Genomic DNA, 24,756 nt, shown 5'->3' on the forward strand with positions numbered 1-24,756 from the left:
GTGTGAAGGATTAGGAAAAGGCCCAGCAGGGACACAAGACTCCCTCCCACCTGAAGAGCTCACAAGGCTGTACCTGCTGTCACAGTGGGCTTTCCCAGAGGGAATCAGCCTCTAAGGAGCTCTGTGGGATGGGCAGGACAGGACTGGGAAGGGACAGGCAGCAGTGAGGAGGGAGGCACCTCCCAGTAACACAGGAAGGCTCTCCCAGGGAAATGGTTCCATGTGCTGGAGCGGCTCCTCACGTTGCCCAGCACTGTTTGGGCTTGAGGCCTCCCCTTCCCCATCCCTATTCCCACCGCCAGGCACACCTGGAACAGGGCTGAGCCCCCTCCTGAGCCCCTGGCCCAGGTGGGGAGGGAATGGCTGCAGAGTGGACAGGCTGGGTCCCAAGTAGTGCTGGAGGATTGCTGGGCTGGGACACATCCATTTCCTCAGTCGTCCTCCCTGGAACACAGGGTCACCCGGGGTTTTTAGTGCCTCCCACGTTCCTGCTCCTGGGCATCCATCATTTGCTGCAGGGACCGATGTGACAGCGACAGCTTTGGGTGTTTAATGCCCATTTTACCAGCGTGCTCGGAGTGCATCCATCACTGTGTCCACAGGGATAACCAGAACAATACAGCAGCTCTCCCTCCCCTGCCTCAGCCCTGCAGCTTGGGAAGGCTCCCAGCTCCAGGTTTTCCACCCAAAACGGAGCCCCCTATTCCACCCAGGCCCAGCACTGCAGCTTTCCCCTGGGAGGGGTCTGAGCAGCAGCTTTGAGGTTAAAAAAAGCAGGATTCAGGTCCCTCATTTCTCCTTGTCTTTCTTTTTGCCCTTCCTCTGGCTCGTCAGCTCACTGAGCTTCTTGTCCAGGCGCCGCTGGAGGTGGGCGCGCTTGGCGGGATCCAGGGATTTGTCCTTGGAGCCACTCCTGGGGTACAGGATCCCTTCCCGGCTGATCCGCTGCCGTGCGTGGGCCTTGGCCTTCTCCCCACAGCCATGCACCTGGGACAGAACAAACACCAGGAAATGGGGCTGGGATCACCAATGTAGGAACCAGGGGCTTGCATTCCCCGAGCCTGGAATTCCTTTTTTGCCTGCTTGGCATCCCCCCAGAATCATCTCCCATCATTTACAGCCATTATTTTCATTATTATTATACTATTGTGTTGTTATATTGCTTTACATACTTACATTTTTTATAATTTCAATTCATTATTTTATTATTTATAATTGTTTACTATTGATTCTATTTATTTTAATTTAGCTTCATTTTATATTTAGATTCTGTATTTTATAGATTTATTCTTATTGTTTAAAATTAGTAATTAATATTTATTATTCTGTATTTTATTAAACCATCATTTACAGCTCTTCTTATGCAGAATGAAATATAAAGATCCAGGTCCTGGGCTCTGAACAGCAGGTAAATCATCCTTTGGGATGGTTCAAGAGGCTCCTTCCACCTCCTTTTCAGTGAATTGGGAAAAGGTGCTTTGGGCTATTTTTTTCAATAGCCATGAATCCGCTGCTTTAATGAGCTAAGTCCAACACTGGAATTCCCTCTCACAGGTGAGATCCTAAAATCTGATCCCTTTTCTTGGCCATCCCAAAGTAATTTATGTTTCCATGGATGGGGTCCCAGCCTGTTACCTCAGAGCTGTGACAGCCCTTCCCGGGACTGACACGGATTTGAATCCCTGCAATTGTTGGAGCCTCATTACAATTCAGCAGGGAGAGGCCGTTCTGCAGGGAATAAATCTCCATCCCCCTGGATGGTGAGTGACCATAAATACAACTATTCCTTGCCATGGAAACAGATAGCTCTTGACAGAGGGGAAAGCTTGCTAAGGATTTATAGGGCTGCTGAGCTCCGGGAGGCTCCACAGGGCATGGAAGCTGCGGGAAGAGGAACAAGGACACAAGGAATTCTGAACTGAACACCATGCCTGACCTGTCCCCAGGATGCAGAGACAATCTGCAAAGGGCTGAGATCATCCTCAGAATGCAGAGGGAATGTGCAAAGAGCTGGGAATTGAGTCCAGGCTGAGCCTGAAACCTGTGCTTCTCCATTTCTGCTCCCTGCCTCACTTTATCCACACGGCCTCAGAGTGTAAGTGCCAGAAAACAGTAAAGAAGGACACAAAACGAGAGGAAAACAGAAGAGCCCTCAGGAAGAGGTGAGCAGAGCCCAGGTGTCAGCACCTGCCAGCCCTGTGTACCTGAGCTCAGCACAGGCTCTGACAGGGAGGGCTCTGCTCAAACTCCCTGTATGGAAACCCTGCCCAGGGAGCTCCACAGGGAAAATTCCCAGGCTAAGCCCATCCTGCCCTCCTTACCTCAGGGATGTGGTGGCTGAAGCAGAAGAGCCGCTGGCAGTGGTGGCAGAGCTGGCCCAGGGTGGTGACAGAGGCCTTGCAGCGGGGGAAGCCACAGGTCCTGTCAGCTTCGATGGCAGCGGAGATCAGAGCCTCGAAATCCTCTCCAGCCACGCTCTCGATCGCAGGTTTTCCTGGGAAAGGTGAGTACACACCTAGACTGGGCTCTGGGAACAAACCCACCCTCCTGCAGCCACAGGGCAGCCTCTGCCTTTACATCCTTCAGCGTGGGCCAGGAAACTCCTCTCACCTCCTCTCCCTACTCTTGGCAGCCTCCCATGTGATTCCTGAGATTCTCTCCTGGGAAAGGATCCCTAGTGTTTTTCCTTTGACTTAAGGAATGTGCCTCCAGGTATCCAAACCCCTCCACCTGGATGTTACAGCTTTTCAAGAGCCACATGCTCCATACCCAAATCCCAAGGTCTGGAGCAAACCCACTGGGACAAAGATCCAAGGATAAGCATTAATCCATTAAGCCTGACCCACCTTTGGCTTCGCTCTTGTCCTTTTTCCTGCTGCCACGGCCGGGCTCCTGCACCTTCCTCGCCGCCTCCTCCCGCCTGCTTTTCTCCCTCTGGACTCTCTCCAGGTGCAGGGATTTCAGGTCCACTTTCCCCGAGCCCTGGCTGCTTTCCCTTGGCTCCACAGGTTCAGGGGTGTTCCCTCCAGGATGCTGGGGCTCGGGAAGGGGCTCGGAGGGCAGTGGGGGCTCGGGAAGGGGCTCAGAGGGCAGCGAGGGATCGGGAAGGGGCTCGGAGGGCACTGGGGGCTCGGGAAGGGGCTCGGAGGGCAGTGGGGGCTCAGAGGGCACTGGGGGCTCGGGAAGGGGCTCGGAGGGCACTGGGGGCTCGGGAAGGGGCTCGGAGGGCAGTGGGGGCTCAGAGGGCACTGGGGGCTCGGGAAGGGGCTCGGAGGGCAGCTGGGGCTGCTTGGGGAGTCTCTTGCAGACACTGATGTACCTGTCCCGGCCCTCCCCGGAGCTCAGGTGCTGCAGCCCATACTCCTCTGCCAGCACGTGAACCAGCATCCGCTCATGGGAATTCAGGGATGCCGGGAAATCCAGCTGCACCTCGCTGCTTTCCAGGAAGGCCACCAGCATGGCCCTGAACCTGTCCCCACGCTCCTTGGACCCTGAGCCATCTCTCCCAGCTCCAGCAGCACTCGGGGAGCTCCGTGCTCCTGGTTTCTGGCTCCCTGCTCCGGCTGCTGTCGCCTTGAGCTTCCCAGCCGGAGCCGGCCGCGCTTTGTGGCCCGGTGCTTTGGGGCCCTGCTGGTGCTGAGCCCTGCCCTCCCCGGGGTAGTTTTGGGGCACAAGGTCATCCAGGTACTCAAAGGCGGAGCGCACGAGGCCGTGCTGGGACAGGTGGTCCAGGAGGCGCCGCAGGAAGGGGCGGCTGCCCACGGTGTGGCTGTCACACACCACGGCCACCTGGCGCCGCGCCCGCGTCACCGCCACGTTGATGCGCCGCTCCTCGGCCAGGAAGCCAACCTCACCTGGAAAGACAGGAGGAAAGGGATGCCAGAGGGGACAGGGCTACCTCCAAGCAGGGGTTTGGTCCAAGTGATGCAAGGATTTCTTGGTTGGAGGGTGAGAGTTGGCGTTTATGGAGCTCTGGTCCCTGCTCACACCTGTTCCTCTCCCTACCTGTGTTCCATAGGCTCCACACTGAGCTCCTGGATTGGGAACATGTTGCAATTATTATGTCAAGACAGGCTGGACTGGCATCGCCATGAGTCCTTTATTAGAAAACTTTTCCTGCCTTCTTTCAGTGTACTTCTTTCAAGCAACTGACTCCTCTTCTTGCAGACAGCTCCACACAGCTCTGACTCCTTCTCTCCTCTCTGCATCACTGGCTAAATCCCAGCCTGATCCTTTCCTGGTTACCTAACCCTGTCTGTCCCTCACACAACATCTTCCTACCTTATCTGTCTCTTGCACAACCACATGTCCCTTACCTCCTCACAGCACAGCCAGCAGACCCCATCCCAAACTGCAGCAGACTCTCAGTCTCAAGCTCTAACTCAAACTGTAACTAGTGGCCAGCTAACCCGCTCTTTTCTAACACCCAAACTCGTTGGGCAGGCACAAATCTCTCTACTCCTCAGTAATCAGTACAGCTGTAACTCACCAGGAGAGATTGCCTTCTGGACCATCCTTTCAACCCTCATCTTCCCACAGGAAGAGGATGCAAGGTACGTGGAAAGGGGAAATATCTCCCTGCCTGGCCCACGACACAAGCTCAGCTTGGAGCTGGGAGCAAACACAAGCTGGAGCAGCGTGGAAAAAGCTCACCTTGTAACAGAGGAGGGACTGCAGGTAAAGAACTCCCCTGACTCCTACAGAACTCCCCCACTCCCCAGTTCTTGAGGGTCTGTAGGAACAGCCATTTGGGAACTTGGGGAGGTTTTGCTGTGCTCACAGGCAGCAGTGAGAGCTGGCGGTGCTGGGATGACTCAGGCAGGATAGCGGAGCGTGGGTGGCTGCCGAGCTCCCAGCTCCAGGGAACAGTGAGGAGGCCAGTCAGGAAGAGATTAATGCCTCTGCCAGAGCAGTGCCCAGCCTGGCTCTGCCTCAGCAGCCTCATTTGTGCTGCCTTTGAGGGACATGGTGAGGGGCAGCCCCTCTCCCTGCTCTGCAGCTCAGAGAGCAATTCCCTGTTTCTCTGATGAGGTTTAACTCAGCTGCAGGGGCAAATCCAACTCCTTTGAAATATGGAATGGTTTGGGTCGGGAAGGACCTTAAGGCCAATCTAGTTCTATCCCCTGCCAGGGAGCCCTTCCATCATCCCAGGTTGCTCTAAGCCCCATCCAACCTGGCCTTGGACACATCCAGGGGTGGGGCAGCCACAGCTCCTCTGGGAACCTGTGCCAGGGCCTCAGCACCCTCACAGGGAAGAATTTCCTCTTAAAAGAATGTTTCCAGCTGAATCAAGAATGGCTGCAGAAGGACAGGTCAAGGAGAAGCCTCCCTGTGCCACTAGGAAAACAATTCCTGCCCCACAGCTGAGCTTGGGCCTCTCTCTGTGCAGGAGAAGTGGCTGTGGGACAATCATCCTTCCAGGCCCACCAGCACAGGGGTGAGTCACTCCTGGATCAGGACTATTCTTAGTGCTGTCCCCACCTCCATTCTCCCCACAAGGCTGCTTTTCCTCCTCTAGGTTTGGAAAAGAGGCACCTCTTCCTTCCATGCACATTTTTCCCTTTTTTTTCCCCTTCCAGCCCTCAGCACTCAGCATTTCACCTCCAGCAGCACAGGAAGGGTTGTAAGGCTGTGGGTTTAGAAAAGGAATTGATCCCAGCATGGAACAGAGGTGATCACAGAGTGATCCTGCTCAGCCAGCTCCACAAAACCTTTCAGCTCCTGCACAGGAGCCTTGTGCCCCCAGGGCAGCAGCTTTTTTTCCAGCTATCAGCTTTCGCTGCAGCTGCTGATAGCAAAGAACTTGATTTTCCGCTCTAGATTTTGCTCCCAAAAGCAGCATTTTCCATGCATGGCTTGCTATGCCAGCTCCTGCTTGCTGTCTGCAGGGAACAGACCCAAAATGGGCTCAAAACCCAAGAAATTACCCCCCAACTCCCCTAAATGTGGGGCTAATGGGATGTGACATTCTTAGGGCCCTGTGTAAATCATTTCTGAGACCTCAAGGGAAGGGAACCTTCAAAGTGAGCAGTCCTGGACCTGCTGTACCACACACGAGCCTCCTCTGCAGCCCTGACAGAACATACAGTAATTTCACGACTATAAGGCGCACCCTTTTGACTAAAATTTTCCCTCGAACCCGGAAGTGCGCCTTATAGTCCGGTGCGCCTTATCTGATGTACAAAGCGGCGAAATTTGCCAAACCGGAAGTGTGAGCTGAGAGCCGTGGGGGGAGCCGGAAGTGCCACTGCAGCTGGCTGGGGGCGGGCCCGGAGGCCCGCGGCACTGCCCCTGCCGGGTGGAGGCGGGCCAGGGGGACCAAGGCACCGCCCCTCTCCGGTCCAGGCAGTCCTGGGGCCTCATGGCTGCCGGGTGAATGTGGGCTAGGGAGGCCGCGGCACCCGCCTTCCCGGGTCCAGGCAGTCCCGGGAGCCCACGGCTGCCGGGTGAATGTGGGCAAGGGGGGCCGCGGCACCCCCATTCCCGGGTGGAAGCAGTCCCAGAAGCCCACGGCTGCCGCGTGAATGTGGGCTAGGAAGCCCACGGCAACCCCGCTCCTGGCTCCAGGCAGCCGCGGGAGCCCATGGCTGCCGGATGAAGGCAGGCTAGGGAGCCGGCAGCAGCCCCGTTCCTGGGTCCAGGCAGTCCTGGGGAGCCATGGCTGCCGCGTGAATGTGGGCTAGGAGGGCCACGGCAACCCCGCTCCTGGCTCCAGGCAGCCGCGGGAGCCCATGGCTGCCGGATGAAGGCAGGCTAGGGAGCCGGCAGCAGCCCCGTTCCTGGGTCCAGGCAGTCCTGGGGAGCCATGGCTGCCGCGTGAATGTGGGCTAGGAGGGCCACGGCAACCCCGCTCCTGGCTCCAGGCAGCCGCGGGAGCCCATGGCTGCCGGATGAAGGCAGGCTAGGGAGCCGGCAGCAGCCCCGTTCCTGGGTCCAGGCAGTCCTGGGGAGCCATGGCTGCCGCGTGAATGTGGGCTAGGAGGGCCACGGCAACCCCGCTCCTGGCTCCAGGCAGCCGCGGGAGCCCATGGCTGCCGGATGAAGGCAGGCTAGGGAGCCGGCAGCAGCCCCGTTCCTGGGTCCAGGCAGTCCTGGGGAGCCATGGCTGCCGCGTGAATGTGGGCTAGGAGGGCCACGGCAACCCCGCTCCTGGCTCCAGGCAGCCGCGGGAGCCCATGGCTGCCGGATGAAGGCAGGCTAGGGAGCCGGCAGCAGCCCCGTTCCTGGGTCCAGGCAGTCCTGGGGAGCCATGGCTGCCGCGTGAATGTGGGCTAGGAGGGCCACGGCAACCCCGCTCCTGGCTCCAGGCAGCCGCGGGAGCCCATGGCTGCCGGATGAAGGCAGGCTAGGGAGCCGGCAGCAGCCCCGTTCCTGGGTCCAGGCAGTCCTGGGGAGCCATGGCTGCCGCGTGAATGTGGGCTAGGAGGGCCACGGCAACCCCGCTCCTGGCTCCAGGCAGCCGCGGGAGCCCATGGCTGCCGGATGAAGGCAGGCTAGGGAGCCGGCAGCAGCCCCGTTCCTGGGTCCAGGCAGTCCTGGGGAGCCATGGCTGCCGCGTGAATGTGGGCTAGGAGGGCCACGGCAACCCCGCTCCTGGCTCCAGGCAGCCGCGGGAGCCCATGGCTGCCGGATGAAGGCAGGCTAGGGAGCCGGCAGCAGCCCCGTTCCTGGGTCCAGGCAGTCCTGGGGAGCCATGGCTGCCGCGTGAATGTGGGCTAGGAGGGCCACGGCAACCCCGCTCCTGGCTCCAGGCAGCCGCGGGAGCCCATGGCTGCCGGATGAAAGCAGGCTAGGGAGCCGGCAGCAGCCCCGTTCCTGGGTCCAGGCAGTCCTGGGGAGCCATGGCTGCCGCGTGAATGTGGGCTAGGAGGGCCACGGCAACCCCGCTCCTGGCTCCAGGCAGCCGCGGGAGCCCATGGCTGCCGGATGAAGGCAGGCTAGGGAGCCGGCAGCAGCCCCGTTCCTGGGTCCAGGCAGTCCTGGGGAGCCATGGCTGCCGCGTGAATGTGGGCTAGGAGGGCCACGGCAACCCCGCTCCTGGCTCCAGGCAGCCGCGGGAGCCCATGGCTGCCGGATGAAGGCAGGCTAGGGAGCCGGCAGCAGCCCCGTTCCTGGGTCCAGGCAGTCCTGGGGAGCCATGGCTGCCGCGTGAATGTGGGCTAGGAGGGCCACGGCAACCCCGCTCCTGGCTCCAGGCAGCCGCGGGAGCCCATGGCTGCCGGATGAAAGCAGGCTAGGGAGCCGGCAGCAGCCCCGTTCCTGGGTCCAGGCAGTCCTGGGGAGCCATGGCTGCCGCGTGAATGTGGGCTAGGAGGGCCACGGCAACCCCGCTCCTGGCTCCAGGCAGCCGCGGGAGCCCATGGCTGCCGGATGAAGGCAGGCTAGGGAGCCGGCAGCAGCCCCGTTCCTGGGTCCAGGCAGTCCTGGGGAGCCATGGCTGCCGCGTGAATGTGGGCTAGGAGGGCCACGGCAACCCCGCTCCTGGCTCCAGGCAGCCGCGGGAGCCCATGGCTGCCGGATGAAGGCAGGCTAGGGAGCCGGCAGCAGCCCCGTTCCTGGGTCCAGGCAGTCCTGGGGAGCCATGGCTGCCGCGTGAATGCGGGCTGGGGGGCCGCGGCACCCCCCTTCTCAGGTGGAAGCAGTCCCGGGGGCCCATGGCTGCCGGGTCCAGGGTGGCTCAGTGGCTCGCGGCACCGCCCCTACCGGGTGGAGGCGGCCCCGGGGGCCAATGGCTGCCGGGTGGAGGCGGGGCCTCGGCCAGCAACCCCACGGGGTGAGCTGGGGGCGGGGCCTCACTGCAAAAAAAAAGTGCGCCTTATAGACCGGTGCGCCTTATCTGATCTACAAAGTTGCAAATTTTGCCGAATCCGGGGGGGTGCGCCTTATAGTCCGGTGCGCCTTATAGTTGTGAAATTACTGTATATTCATTAATTAAAAAAAAAAAAGGCTGAAAAGAGAGGGTTTGCCAGTAAATCCATCCAGAACCAAGTGCTAGAGCACTGCAATTAAACCACAGCACTTGGCTACACGACTTCCTCCCCATTCCCCGGGGAGCATCGCTCCAGCAGCAAGGTCTTACCTTTCCTGTTGGATCTGACAAAGGACAGGATCACTGCTTCCTTCTCCCTTCCTTGGAAACCATCCACTGATTTAATTTCTAGCTCGGGGTGGCTGTGGCAAAGGTGCTGTCGGAGCATGTCCACCTGAGAAACAGGCCAAGGGGAGCTTTTAAAGGAAATACATGGGTGAAAAGGGTTAAAATGGCACAGTTTTGGGGAAAATCCCTCCCAAACCCACAAGGATGAGCACTGGCATCTCCTGAGGCTGCAAGTGGAACACATCACTAACAGCTCTTCCCTCCTCAAGCTGCTCAAGGGTGCAGGAGTTGGTCCCAAATGCTGGTTAAATGCAGATCTCTGGGATCTTGTGGTGCTCCTTGTGCAGGGAGAGGAGGGATGCCAGGAGAGGGACAGCTTACCTGGAGGTTGTAGGGGGCCACCACAGCAATGTCCTTGGCCTTCACACCAGCGTCCACCAGGGCCTGGACATGCATCCCCACCAGCTGGACCTCCCCTGGCACAGGAACAGAGTGTGACAGGGGATAGAGGCCAGACAAATGTGCCCACCTCCCCCAAAACAGCAGGAAAGGCTGCCATGAACTGCTTATCCAAGATGGTGCCTGGTTCAGAGGGATCTAAGGGGAAAAATTAAATCCTGTATGAATTATTTCATGGTTTATTGGCTGGGCTTCTGCTTTACAACAGAACACAGCAATAAACATCAAGACTCTGCAGTGAGCTGTGCCAAAAGGCTGCCTCCCAAATTTGGGGAGATGTGCTTCTAATCCCCTGCTCCAAATCCCTGAGTTCTCTCAGAGCAGGCTTTTGGGCTGTCTGTGGGGGAACAAGAGCCCGTTGTGCTCAGCAGGGCCCTGGGAATGGCGCATGGAAAAACGAGGCACTCATATGATGGTGGGGGTCAAACAGAAGGTAAAAGGCATTTAAACTGGTAAAAACTGCCCTTGTGTTTTCCAGCCTGACTTTGCACTCAAGCTCTGTATTGAAACCTGCTTTTTCAGGTGAAAAGCAGCAGAACTCAGTGTCCCAGGAAAATCCATGGAGAAGAGCCAGACAGGATTTCACGGAAGGAGGCAATTGGGAGCCTTATCCACGGCCTTCCCAAAACAGGCCTGTGCTCTGCCTGCTGCTATTTGCCCTTTCTTGGTGTAAAGCACCTGCCACGGGGATTCTCCACCCTGTCCCAGCCCTCAGCATGGAGAAATGTCCCTGCAAGGGGACACAAGAGGCCACCCACAAGCTGGACACTGTCACCAGAGCTCCAACACAGCTCAGAGTTCCTGGAGGTTGAGGATTTGTGGAGAGAATGATCTCTCAGCTAAGCAAGGCTCTCTGGGACCCCACCTTCCCCAGCAGAGACATCTGTGGGATGTGGCCAAGCCTGTGCTGGGCTGAGCACCTCGGTCCATCCATTCTGGCCAAAGGTACCTGGATTGCCCTTGGACTGTTCATCCTCCACTTCCAGCTCAAAAAGGCCACAGCCAGCGGTGTCAATGAGCAACAAGGGAGTGGTGGTCTCTTCTGTGGAGGAGACGCCTGGCAGGTCCCTGCACAAGGTGTTTGGGAAATACAACACTGATGTTACAGCAATATCCACACAAGTTCTGGCTGCCCTATCCCTGGAAGAGCCAGGCTGGAAGGGATATGGAGCAATCTGCTCTAGTGGAAAGTGTCCTCTCCCCTGGTGTGGCACTGGATGGACTTTCAACCTTACCACCCAAACCATTCTGGGATTCCATAGGAATGGGGGGCACAGAAGACAACTCTGCATCACTTCTGGCTACAGAGCAAAAAGGACAAACCCTCCCAAACAACAGCTGAAAGAAAAACACTGACCCAACCACAGGAGGAGTAGAAAACTCCACGGGGAAGGGACAAAAAGGACATTTCACCTCCTGTACCAGCACAGAGCAAGTGCCCCACCTGAGCAGGTGCTGTGCCACAGAGGGGTGTGCACTGAGCCGGCCGCCGTAGAGCTCCGAGGACGCCCATTCCATGATGTCCCGGTGCATGCGGTACTGCACCGTCAGCATCCGCACCGCCCGCTCCGCGTAGTGCTCCGCCAGCCGCTCCATCAGGCTCAGGGACAGCCCCTCGGCCGCTGCCCTGCGGGGACAAGCAGCTCAGAGTGGGAGTGTCCAGCCCCTTCAGAGAAGCTCAGACACAGATCCTGCCCCTGTAATGTCCTTAATCCGACGGTGCTCAAGGAACAACTGGATGTGGAACTCGGTGCTCTGCTCTGGTTGACAAGGTGAGGATTGAAGAGCATTGTCAACCTCAGTGATTCCATGATCCATCAGTGTAAGGCTACACAGGTGTTACTGCAAGCATCAGCATCACCCAGCATTAGGATCAGAGCTCCACCCCAAATTTTGGAATGCCTGGTGCTCACACAGCCAGCCCTTGCTGGTTTCATCAAGATCCCTGCTGCTCCAGCATTTCCATCCTTCCCTGGCTGCTCACCCCGGACTAACACATGGATGCACTCATTGCTTTTTCACCCATTCAATCCCCATCATATCCAGCAGCACCTCTTGTTCATATATATGTGGCACAAATAAATCAAATTCCTACTGAATTCAGTCTTTCAGGAGCCTATTTGCTTTCTCCAGGCCTCACGGGGGGGTTTGTTGGGAGGCACCATCTAGGAAGAAGGATGGAAGTCGTTGCACTTGGATTTTGTCAGCATACAGAGATTTTTCATACTGAGGCTGACACTGAAAGGTGCTGGAGGCTGCCAGACACAATGAAGATGATGGAATGATGACAGGGAACAGCTCAGGAAAATGCTTTCCATCAATCTCTGGGGCACAGCACGCATCTAATCCCTGCCGAGGGAATTCCAGCGCTCCATGGCCCCACAGCAAGCGGATCCTTGTGGTACCGGCCAGCCCGCACCACAGGCACCTGGGAAATGAGACAAGTGACTGCCAAGCCACTCAACCTGCAGAAGGGACAATTAAGGACAAATCTTTCCAAGAAGCCAGGCCTCATTAGCTCTCCTCCTCGCTGAATCACAGGATGGAGCACGCAGGCAAAAAAAAAAAAAAGGGGGGGGAACAACCTCTGGATGGGCAGGGCTGCAGGTTGTGGGAGGCAGCAATTTGCCAGAGGTGGACCTGGATAGATGGGATAAGATGTGGGGGCTGGGGGATGCATTCCAGTTATCAGGAATTAACCTGATTCTCCTGGCTCTGCTCTGCCCACAGAGCCTGGATCTCCTGGAGAGGAAGGAAATTTGGCACTCAGGTGTAAGCACATGCCTGAAACAGCCATTAAACCTCACAGCAAGCCTCAGGAATGATGCTCTCCCCTACCCTTCCAGCAGCATTCCCACAGCAGGGATCTGCAGGAGGTTATGTGCTGAATTAATAATGAGGAATTAATCTGCTTGGGAATATTTCACCTGTTAATAATTTTCTGTTATTTCGCCACTCAATTAATTCCTACGGTGGTTGATTTCTCTGCCAACGAAATCCCGAGTGCCCTGAGCAGATGTTTTTTATCTATTGATTGCTTTAGAGAAATAAAATTGGGATAAGAGGTTGGGCAGACAGAACCATGCATGGGATGCTTGGGAATATCTACTTTAAACTACCTAAAGTACAACTGGGAAAGGCAGAATTCCCAAACCCAGCCTGCAGCGAACAGGATTTGTTGCTAACATGATTTCACCTTGTTTTGCCTGCAGGAAATGCTGTGCTGGGCCAGCCTGCCCTGTACGTGTCCAGAATGATCAGTACTGGGAGAAAAACAGGAATTTTTTGGAAGGCTGGAGCTGTGTCCTTAGTCATGGCTTTTTTTTTAAATTCATCCCTGAGACAGGAGATACTGGTGTGACTTATCCCTGCAGTACACACTGGATTTGACCGGAAATGCCAGGAGAAGGAGGTCACTGTGTTTTCCCACCTCAGGAGCTCCACATTAATGGAGTTAATTCGTGGATGTGCACCAGGATATTCTAGCTGTGGAGGCTACCAGAGAAACCCAAGGCCTGGCACTGCAGTGACAAAGTGAAAGGAAGTCCATTGAGACATGCCATGGGAATCAGCACGTGGATTTGGGACAGTGCAGACATCCAGACTGACCATTGGCAAACAAGATGGCAAAATGTTTGTCCAGGAAGCAGGTTGAGAGGTTTGGTAAACATCTGAGGGGAGTAAAACCAAATTAAAACATCAGAGCCCTGATGTGGAGACGAATTCATGGGGAAAAGGATGGAATGAGGGCTCCAACAAGGCAAACAAATGTTCCTGTCAGGCTGCATGGAGATGCCCACAGGGACAAGGACCTCCAAGATGGAAGCTGCTGCCTGTGAGCCTCGGCTGGAGCTGCAGATGGGGAATCAGAGGGGGCTGGAATTTGGCAGCATGGACTGGAAGGTGTGTGTGGGGATGCCCTCTGCATCCTGGGACAGTTCTGGGTGTGTCAGAAAGCAGGGAAGAGGAGCAGCCTGCAGACCCTCCATCAAACATTCCCTAGGCCTCATGGGGACGCTGCTGACAGAACAGGTAAATGCTGATTCCATGGAGGGAAAAGCAGGTAACAGGAAGGTGGAGAGAGTCCCCCAGCATTCCTGCTGGACAGGGCTGACTTCCCCTGCTGTAGTAACAGCCGAGCCTCCTGCCAGCCTGGATTCATCCTGGATAGCTTCAGACCCTTTCCTGTGGCCCCAAAAATAGGAGCCCACCCACTCCAGGCCCGCTGTCATCAATGGAGAAGGGGAAGGTGGGCGGAAGGGTTGGAGTCCTCCGCATGAATCATCTCTGGAAATAGCTCCTTGCTTCCCCTGAAGCACAGAGGAGGTGGCAGGTGATTTGGGGCCTTGGTGGGTGCTCTGTAAAAGGAAGGAAGTGGAAGGGCTGTGTCTCTGTGCTGTTTCCTGGGCCTGTAGGGAATGTGGAAAGCCCAAAACAGGGCTCTCCAGCATCCCACTGATTTGCATCACAGCTGTTCAGGCTGGAAAAGATCTTAAAGATCATGGAGTTGATGGAAAGAAAAGCACAACTCCTCAAGCAGGTGCAGGAGATACAGGAACTCTGCAGGACATGAGGAGCTTTTTTGCTGCCAGCTCTAGCCAAGGCTCCTGGCAGCAGTCACCGTGACAGAGCAGAAAAAAACAGCTGCTCTGATGTTTCTGGGAGTGAAGAAAAGCTGCTTTTGTCTCAAAAGAAGGGGCCAAAAGTGACACCAGCTAAGTGTCAGCCCCGTTCCAGAGTAACAGAGCTGGGATTTTACTGTGTTTTTCCCTTAATCTGGTGAAAAACCAGGCTGAGGCTGCTGAGGTGGACCCAGCTGGATGGACACTATGGAGCATTATGGAGCTATCATGCAGTTTTTCTGGAGGACAAGAAATGCACCACTTACAGAAAATAATGATAACTCTGAAATTAGAAGGATCAAATGGCCAATTTCTTCTTGCTCCCAACAAGATACTACTCCAAAAACTGCCCTGCTTGGAAAATCCAGGCATGGAGAGCCAGCCTGTAAATTCACAGGCAATAAACAGCAGGACACCAAGAGTGGAGGGCTCTGGAGAGACTTTTGGAGCTCACCAGCCTGGACACCTCCAGGCAGCTGAGCATGTGTTTATCACCTGCCAAGATCTGCAGAACAGCAAGCTTTGGGCATCAAAGAGGTAAAATGAGAGGATGCTGCAGCCCCTGAATGTTGTTCTCACTATCTCTTGGCCGTGTGCTGGGAGCTGCTGCCTGCCTTGGATTTTTCATTTCCTGTGTTCAAAACTAAAGTGAGATGGCAGATGTGCCTTGTTCATTATTTTCTGGAAGCAGGAGAGGATGTTTATGAAGTCAGCCCTATTTCTCTGCTCCTGTGGTTCAGTAATTTCAGATCTGGAGCTGCCTAAACCAGATAAACATGCGCACATTTATATTTTAAAGATTCCTCAGTACTCTTTGCAGCATCCCCCTGGAAGCACAGGCAATTTGCACTATCCACAGATCTTTTCCACAGACTAACTGTTCTTATTATCCACGTTGTAGGGACTGGGAGGTTTTATAATCCCTGAGGTTTGTGATAATGCAGCATCTCACTGGGCCAATTCACATATTAATACATTATATAAATAAATGTGGAAACCACAGAAGCAGAATTAAAGGGAAGACTTGGATTAGCCTGAGGAGGAGCCCAAATGCATCCCCACAGAGCCTGCAGGCAGCACAGATCACCATGAAGCATCTCCAATCATGAGGATTCAGAAGCCACACAAAGAACAGGAGGATCCAGAATTTTTACCTGTGAGAGATGATGGTGGGGGGCAGCTGCTTGTGATCCCCAGCCAGGATGCACTTGGGAGCCTGGAGCAGAGGGATCCAGCAGCTGGCTTCCAGAGCCTGGGCACACTCATCAATCACCACCAGGTCAAAGTGGGTTTCAGGCAGCAGCTTCAGGGGGCCGTCCGAGGAAGCACCTGATGGAAAGAGAAGGTTCCCAAGTGAGCAAGGAACCTGCTCTGGAAACAAACCTCCCAAGTTGTAATAGCGACTGAGGCAAGTGAAATAATGTTTCTTTGCAGGGATTTCATCAATTCAGCCCTGCCAAACATGTATCCATTGATATGCGTAAATCAGGATTGTTTTTGCCAGTTCTTTGTCCTTTTTTCCCTGGCATCTGGGCCCAGGAGCTTCCAAATATTTTTGGGAACAGCAGTGAAGCCCAGCCTATATGCTCCAGCGCTTCATCTGGAGCAGAGCAAGGAACACCCACCTTCCTGCTGCCCCTCAGTGCCAACAAAACTCTTCATCCCCAACTGAGAGGGTGAGGGACTGACTGGGGATCCACCTGTCTGGAAACTGAGGGACACCCTGAGAGGGGGAGATGGGCTGAGACCCTATCTCAGCTCTTCCTCACATGCCTCTGCTTCTACTTGTGGCACTGGGAAGAGGGAAAGGAGATTGAAGGAGACATCAGAAGTCCACTTGTAACATTTGTCTCTTTACAGACATCCTGCTCTATCCCAGCCTGATACTGATCCAGGCATTGATCAGAAATCAGAATTCCAGGAGCCCTGCAGTTCACAAAGAAGGCTGCAAAAGGAGGAAGGCAGGGTGAAAGAAGCCAGTCTCCCAGCCCAAACAATTTTTATTTGAGGAAATGTTTTTTTCCCAAAGCTCCTGTGCTATTGCAGCTCTGAGAGAGCAGATTTGGCTTTGTCAAAATCTGTAAATCCTGCTGCCTCTGCAGCTCTGCATCACTTCAGACATTCCAGTTTGCCACCAAAGACACTGCTTCCCTTCCAAAATTGTTTTCCAGCCTGTATGGATCTGCTCTGGTGAGTTGTACAGTTATAACTTGACTTTTGCCACTTGCACAGACCCCCAGTTGGCTGGGAAGCTCAGTTTCAGGGAGAATTACAGCTGATCAACAAAAATACCAGTTTTACTAGGAGAAGGAAATTCTCCCTTTCTTTCAGGCAAGTACAAACTAGAGGCCAACACCCAGGGACTAAGACATGGCCCTGGAGTATGAAAAACATGAGGCAGTAAAGCCCTTCCACACATGCCAAACTTTCCCACCTGGAGCTGCAGATGCCCAATGAACACCTGGAACTGTTCCCTAAAATTCTGTGTCACATCATTTGGGTGAGTGCAGAAGCAGCCACATGCAGCCTGGGAAGCAGGCTCTGGAAACACGTGCTAGATTCCATCAATCCTGGAAAAGGTCCAAGCAAGGGAAGCAATGCCATGTGATTTATGCAATTGGGAGCAGATTGCACACCTCCAGCAGCACTTGTTTACTCACTGCACTCCCAGCTCCTACTCACAGCTAACAGGGGCCCTTCCACATCCACATTCTGTGCTCAACAACCTCCTGTGCAGAGTGGAAACTGGGAGAATCCCACTGGGGAGGGGTGTGGGAGGCTTTGCTGAGCTCCTGGGAGCTCAGAGCAAGTGTCCCAGCTCCCAGCAGGATGCTGCCTTGCAGAGCACGTGGTTTACCTGGCAAAGGGAGGGAAAACACCAAGCAGGAGGATCTCACACCTGTGTTGGTGGCAAGGACAACGCTGGCCTGGCTGAGGGCTGCAGTCATGGCAGCCTCTTCTCGCTCCTTCAGCTCCTTCCTCAGGGTCTTAATCTCACCCAGAAAATGGCTTCGCTCTCCCTTGTCTTGGGCCTTTTTGGTTTTAGCCTAGAAAATAGAAAAATTTCATTTCTGTTACTGCTCCTTCTGTGGGCTAGGGAGAAGGAGAGAGAAAAGTCAGAACGTGCAGCTGCAAAGGGAGAAATTGTTCCAGGGAAAAGCAAGGAATGTGGCAGTGGAGAAACAGAGGCAGGAGGAAGAAAAGATGGGTCAGGACCTTGGAGATGAGCTCTCTGCAGCCAAGGACAGCTTCTGTGACATGCTCCTCCCAAGGAGATGAAAAGGAAAATTAATCACCAGTGAGAAAGATAGAAAATAAATTAAGAAGCAAAAAAAAGTGGCTTTTGAACAGTGCTGCTGTCAGAAAAGGGAAGAAAAAGAACCTAATTAGCATCAAATCCTCACCCCAAGTACCAGAGCTAGGTTGGAAGAGAATGTTAGGAAAATAAGGGTGAGAAAGAAGAAATTAAGGATGCGTTTTTGAATGTGCTCTGCTTTCTACTTGAGGTGGCTGAGTGGGAGGGAGTATCAGGACAGGCAGACAGCTTGCTAGGAAGTGAATTAATGGGAATGTTTTTTGGTAAAGAGAAGGGCACGGATCAGAGCAGACAGGTGATGTGAGGGGCAGCAGCAGGGACTGGAATTTTCCCACTTCCATGAGGGATTCAGGCAGGAGTTCTTCCCTCCAGCACATGAAGATCAGAGAATCCCAAAATGGTTTGGGTTAGAAGAGACCTTATGGATCATCTCATTCCTACCCCTGCCCTGGGCAGGGACACCTTCCACTATCCCAGGTTGCTCCAAGCCCCATCCAACCTGGCCTTGGACTCTTCCAGGGATGGGGCAGCCACAGCTTTCTCTGAGACATCCATTCCACAGCCTTCCCCCCCTCCCAGGGAAGAACTCCCCACGCACCCAGGCGTGGTCGATGTCCCTCCTGATGTCAGCCACGATGTGGGCGGTGTCCCCGCGGGCCAGCACGGCGTCCAGGCAGTGCTGCTGGATGGGCTGGAGCAGGCGGGCGGGGTGTCCCAGGCGCAGCAGCCGCGCCCTGCAGCCGGCCAGCCGCTCCACCAGGTTATCCACGGCCACGTTGGACGGGGCACAGCACAGCACCTGCCAGGGAACAGACACAAGCAGCTCTGAGGGCACCCAAAGGCTGGAGCAGAGGTATCCGATCAGAAAGAAGGAAATCAGTGTGCTTCTGTTGGGAATAAACTACTGGCATCATTACAGGTAATTGCCTCCTTGCTTTGCAGCACTGCTGTAGGGTCCCCACTGAACCCTCCTGGAGCTGGTGGGGAAGTCCCTGGTCCCTTCAAGCCAGGTTCTGGATCAGCACAGATCAAACAGGAGCTGCTCCAGCTGCCACAAATCCCAAGAGTGTGCAAAATAATCGCAGAAACCCAGAGTGGTTTGGGTGGGACCTTAAAGTCCATCCAGTACCCCCCTGCCATAGATGGGACATCTCCCACTATCCCAGGCTGCTCCAAGCAACATCCAACCTGGCCTTGGACACTTCCAGGGATGAGGCAGTCACAGCTTCTCTGAGCGACCTTTGCCAGGGCCTCAACACTCTCACAGGGAAGGATTTCTTCTCAGTATCCCACCGAAATTTTCCCTCTTCCCATTTGAAGCCATTTCCCCTTGCGGTATCACCCCAGCTCCTGATGAAGAATCCCTGTAGGCCCCTCCCACGACTGGAAGGCTGCTCTGAGGCCTCCACACATGGAGAGGTGGTCCCTGGCACCACAGCCCTGTCACCAAGCCTCACCTTCAGGCCCTGCTGCACAGCCTGCAGGATGATCTCCACCAGGGTCGTGGTTTTCCCTGTGCCAGGAGGTCCGTGGATGATGGCCAGCTCCCTCTGAGCCAGGGAGAAGGACACAGCTTCCCTCTGAGACTCATCCAGGGAGGCATTGAAGAACTCCAGAGGCTCTGGGGAAACAGTAGGAGAGTCACTGGCACCTCAGCCCCAACAAATCCGGAAATACATGGAGCTCTCTGCAGCTGGCCCAAATCCATTTGATAATGAGCAGAACCTTGGGAGGAAAACACTGAGGGGGCTGGAGGACCCCAGAAGGTAAAAATAAGATTTTTATGCTTCCAAAACAAACAGGCTCCCTCTCCATCCTGCATCCATGCTTCCCCATCCCCTTCCCAGCTCTGATACTTGGCCTTCAGCCAGTCAGTGGTGGAAGTCCCAGAATTTAAGAGGCATTTAGCTGCTCCAGTATCAAACAGGTAGGGTTTTTTGACTCTGGAGGGAGCTCTGGGTTTGTTTTGCAGGAGAAGCAGCATCTTTAACGAAATCATCAATGAAAATTGGGGAGGAAGTAGCAGGTCTGGAAAACAAATCCCTGCCAGTGAACAAACCCAGTGAAAAAGCAGAAAAACCTACAGAGTGTGTGAGCAGAACAGAGCAGCTGTGGTGGTCAGCCAAGACTAGGAATGAAGGCAGGAAAAGGAACAAAGAGCAATTTAAATGATAAAACTAAAATTAGTTTCTGCTTTAAGGGAGGAAAAAAGAGAAAAGAATATGCAAATCGCATTAGAAGAGAATTGGTTTCACTGCAGAGACTGAATTCTGAAAAGCTGCTTTTTAACCTCTCAGATTTATCTCATTTAGGCCCAAATTTATTCTCATCCCCCCTCTAATCCTAATGTTAATCTCCTTGTTCATTATGGGAGTTAATTACAGCAGGGATGATGACTCACTACACCGAGGTTTCCTGAAAATAACGTTCCCACAAAAGCTTATATAAGACATGTCTCTGGGCATCCTTCCCTGCTGGGCATCATGTGGCTCATTCTTCTCTTTGCATTAAGGGCTGGATTAAAAACATGGAAGTTTACTCTGGTTTTAGGCAGGTGAACCTGTGTGTGTGGCCTGTGGCTTTGGAAGCAGCACCTCTAAATGTTAAACAAAAGATACTCAGTGAGAAGGTGATGATGGAATGTGGCTAAAGGTGCTTTTTGCTGTCACTCTGCCTCTTGGTTTATAGATGTAAATTTTGGGTGAGTGTGTTAATGACTAAGACATGACCAGGAAGCATCCCATGGGAAAAAAAAGCAAGAATAGCCTCAAACCTGAGAGGCTTTTCCCACAGTGAGGAACAGCAGGGACGTGGGAGTCATTGATGCTTCCTTGCTCAAGGATGAGCTCAGGAATTTCTCCAGGCCTGTGCCCACCCTCATCCTTCCTAACCACATGCTGCCAGGATCTGCTGTGTGGGAATGCTGGGAATGTGCCTCTCCTGGGCTGGCCACAGTGGTGGGGAGGAGGGAAAAGCCTCTTATGGGATGCTGTGCTCCTCCAAACTCTTCTCCCTGCAGCTGCTGGGCTCCAGGTATCCTCACCTGAATAAATCCCTGGAATGTGTCTTCGCTATCCTGGTTGAACTGAGATGCTTTTCTGCACAGTTCCAGCAGCTCTGGTGAGGCAGGGGGTTGGGGGGTGATATCCAAGCCCCCAAAAAGGGGTCTTTGCACCAAAATGGATGGGAATGGCCCTTCATGGGATGAAGATCCCAGGTTTTCCAGAGCTGGAAGCCCTTTCCAAGGTATATTCCTCCCCCAGGGCAATCCAGACCCCCCCCAGCAGCTCCTCCCTGGTACAACCTCACTGCAGCCAATGCTGCTGGACTAAATCCAGGTGGGTATTTCAGCCTGGATCAGAACTTTCCTGGTTCTCCAGAGGAAATATCTGGCAGCTGAGTTGTCTGGACTGCTTAGTCTTCCCCAAGAATCTCAGAGATCTCTCCATGGCCCCTGTCATGACAGGAGGTGTCACATGGCAGAGGGATGAGGTACATCTCAGGTTTTTTTTGCAAATGACTTGTGCCAAAAAGGCAAGAAAGTCTGGCTGGAAATCCCTGGTGCTTCCCCAGTGCTGTGCTGCCAGAACGGCTTTTTCTGAAGACATTCCTGCCTTTTCACCAGGATTTTTAATTGCTTTTTAATTTTTACAACTCTGGGCAGAGCTGGACACGAGCCAGACCTTCTAGAGCCAGGAACAAAAACGAGCATTCCTGACTTTCTCCAGCCCAGGAGCACAGGAGAGAGCTGGCTGCTATCAGTGACCTGCACAGGTGAAACAGAACCTGCTTTCCAAAAGGAAAAGGGACATGTCCCTTTTGGATGGCCTGGAGGAGCACAGCAAGCAGAGCAATGCTGGCCTCTGCTGGCAAGCAAAGCCTCTCCACTCCCCCCATTCCCAAAATAAGGGGTTGAGGGATCCTACATGGATGCTGGGAGCAGGGGAGGATTGTCTGGAGGAGATTCCAGGTGTGGAAGCTCCAGCAGGGCCACAGATGCAGATCAAAGTGGAAGGGAGACAAAGAGGACATTTTTGATGGGTGAGCACCTGGATTCTGCTTCCCAGGGAGTCTGGTAAGGGCAAAATTCCTGCTCAGTTGAGTCTGCCATTTTTGGAAAAGTTGCTCTCCCACTTGGAACCTTCCTGGAGGCAGCAAGGTGAGGTGTCGAAGTGCTTTGTGCCAGTCCCAATCTTTGCTGCAGATCCCAGCTACCCACTGGGGATCCCCTCCTTTCCTTTTGACTATTCCTTAGGTTATTCTTCCCCCAAAGCCTGTCCATGTTTTTGTGTTATGCCAAGGGTATTTATTGCTGCATATTTAAGTGTTTTGAAGAGACTGTGTTGGGCTGCTGCTGTCTGGTGATTAATTACTGAAATGCACAGCGGTATCAGAACCCACCTACAAGACTGCCTGATTGAAAAATTAGGATTCTCATCTTGTCCCCCACACTTAAAAAAAAAAAAATCAGATTCAGGCTTCTGCTGCTGCGTATTTCCCCTGCTGGAGTGGATTTTGCCCTGTCTCCCACCTGTGGCTCCCTGTCTTGCATCCCAGAACAGTGTTGACACAGATGTGTGTCTAGACAGCCAATTTCAGGAGCTGTCCAGGGCTTATTGACCCAGCCTGCTGCTGATGGGTTTTTCTGAAACCAGGTAATGCATGGGATGAGACAGATCCCCAAAGAAACCAGGCTAATGCTTGCTCTGTCATGGAAGGAGAGGCTGTGACACGGAAAAGCTGCCTGAGCACTGTGAGGTTTGTCTGGCAGACCCCTTCAGCTCAGGGCAGCTTATTCCAAGTTCTCATCCCTTAATTTCTGGCTGGTGCAACACCTCTCTAGCTGGGGAGGAAGCAGCTCTGAAGGGAGGAGGTAACTGCAAAGCCTTTGAGTTCATATTGCACCTCCTCTGTCCAGCACGGCTCAATCTATCCATCGATATTCCCAGTGCTGAGGAGATGGCAAATTCATCTCTGCCCAGTCTGGCACAGCTGAGTGATGTGGTGAAAAGGAGTTTTCCTTCATTAGAGGCAGTTCTGCTACCTCAGGGGTAAAAGCACTGTTGAGGAAAGTTGGTTGATTAAAATTTAATTATTTTCTTTAATATTAAAATCTTGAGTGCACCAAGGTCTCCAGGCAGCCAAAGGGCTAAAAGGTCTGACTCAGACTGGGTTCAGTGCTTAGAGAAATGGGGATAGGACTCATTAACACCCATTTTTTGTCCCTGGCACATCCTACTGGAAGTCAAGCCTGGCTGGAGGGGATGGGAGAGAGGCAAACCATGGTGGGCAGCCAAATCCAGGAATTCAAGGAAGATAAACAGTGCAGGGAGCTGTGGAGGGGAGGAAAAGGGGCAGGACCCTGGCAGGCATGGATGGCATAAATTGGGGAGATTAGACCTGAGCTCTGTACATGGCTGAGCACTCATTTCCCTGATTTTTGCATCCTTCCCTTCTGTCAAAGGATAATATCCATTAGCAGCTGTTGATATCTGATCAGAGGCTTTGCTCTCCCCGTGGCTTCTCCGAAAGGTGAAGCTGTGTAATTTCACCTTTGTTCCTTCCAAAGGAGCACAACAGAGTGGATGTTACTTATATCCAAGTCTTTGTCAAGGTTCTTTCCATGAGGCAAGTGTGCCCAGTATAAACCAGTATGGACACAATGCTACCAGTTGCAGCTCCACTGATGACTTGCATTGAACACCGGGGTCTTTTCTGCAAAGTGGCTGCACGTGTGGATAGATACAGGGATCAGAGCTGTTTGTGCTCTCCTGGGCAACTCCCAAGGATGCCCATCAAGCCTGATAAAAAAGGATCCTTACTTGTTTCAGGGAAGGCCCTGGGAGCAGAGGCAAAGAAGAGGACGTCGATGAGGTCGGAGGCTGGGCCACCACGGTACTGCTTGAGTGCAGTTAAAGCTCTGCCAAAGAAGGGAATATCCAGGTTACAGGCACAGCAGGAATTCTCTGGAGACTCCCAAGTGCCCAGAGACAGGCTGCGAGTAAGGGATGAACTACTTCAAAGCTGAACAATGCTATCCCACAAGACTAATCCCACACATCCCTGTGCTGGTCAGCCTTCCACTTCCCATTGTCCCTGTTTGGTACAGCCATGCTTTTCCAGGATGTTTATCCAGCAAGCTGTTTACTACTCCTGCCAGGATGGAAAAGCCCTATACAGAACCCAGAGTGTTCCAGGGGTGATGCTATGGGACCAAAACACAGCTGGGAGAGGGAAAGGGAAGAGCAGGACCAGCCAGCAGGACCAGGGTAAACTGAGGCTGTTGCAAGACTCTAGAAAATGACAAATCCAAACTGGGAAGAGCTTTTCCAGACTGAACTTGGCACTCCTCATCTGCTGGGCAGAGTGAGCCCTCACCTTTTGAGCCTGTTGTAGGTGACATCGTTGGCCAGCTTGAGCAGGCGGAAGGAGCGCTCGTGGTCCAGGGCCAGCTCCCCATCCCGGGGCTCCTCCAGGGCCACTGTCACTGCCTTGGGGGTGACACGTGTCACCACGCCCGTGCACAGCGGGTCCCCCTGCCCCGCTGACTCATAGAGCCCCACGATGTCCCCTGCAAATGTTTGAAGGGAGACAGTGAGGCTGGGGTAAACGTGTCGCCATCCAGGGAAGTGCCACCGTCCTGGATCCCTGGAAGTGCCCAAGGCCAGGCTGGATGGGGTTTGGAGCAACCTGGGCTAGCAGAAGCCATTCTAGGACTGTATGATCTCTTTCTTTGCAAAGACAGGAGCGTCACTGACCAGGCCCAAAGTTGTTGGAGGGCAGCTCGGTGTCCGAATCCCACTTCCTGGGCTGGAATGTCACGAGGAGACGCCCGTAGAGGCCGGTCCTCTGGCTGCTGACCTGGAGCTTGAGCAAGCAGACTCCTCTCCGCTGCAATTCCTTCAGGGAGACGCTCTCCTGCCATGCCCTGGGAAGCACACAGGGGTGGGAACACCGTGGGGTGAGACTGAGGGTCACAGATCCCGGGGAAGGACAAGGAATGAGCTTATCCTGGCTCCTCCATCCTCATCCCCAACACCTAAGAGGGTCCGACGGGGGCGAGTCCAGGGTCGCTCTGTGTTCCCCACGGGCCACAGCGCCCCCGTGCCCCGCCCCAGCCACCCGTACTCCTCCGGCGGGGCCGGTGCGTGTCCCGTGGGTGTCCCGCACCTGCTCTGTGCCAGCTCGGCCTCCCGCTCGTCCCTCAGCAGCCCCAGGTGCCGCTCCGCCGCCTCGGCCGCCATGGCCGCCGCCATGGCCAC

General features: G+C 54.3%; 1 protein-coding gene across 1 annotated transcript; it reads right to left on the reverse strand.

The window, feature by feature from the left end:
• Positions 1-527: 527 nt before the first annotated feature.
• IGHMBP2 (immunoglobulin mu DNA binding protein 2) lies at positions 528-24,748 on the reverse strand. The gene is made up of 16 exons (XM_033061487.1): positions 24,665-24,748; positions 24,253-24,422; positions 23,873-24,065; positions 23,317-23,414; positions 18,952-19,115; positions 18,093-18,293; positions 17,078-17,225; positions 15,333-15,507; positions 11,001-11,183; positions 10,506-10,624; positions 9,479-9,573; positions 9,080-9,203; positions 3,245-3,854; positions 2,847-3,118; positions 2,322-2,494; positions 528-987 (listed from the first exon to the last, which is right to left on the reverse strand). The coding sequence occupies exons 1-16, from the start codon at positions 24,736-24,738 to the stop codon at positions 790-792; spliced, it is 2,997 nt and encodes a 998-aa protein (XP_032917378.1). The 5' UTR covers positions 24,739-24,748; the 3' UTR covers positions 528-789.
• Positions 24,749-24,756: the final 8 nt, after the last annotated feature.

Source organism: Catharus ustulatus, chromosome 6, assembly GCF_009819885.2.
Source record: "Catharus ustulatus isolate bCatUst1 chromosome 6, bCatUst1.pri.v2, whole genome shotgun sequence".
Taxonomy (NCBI): Eukaryota; Metazoa; Chordata; class Aves; order Passeriformes; family Turdidae; genus Catharus; species Catharus ustulatus.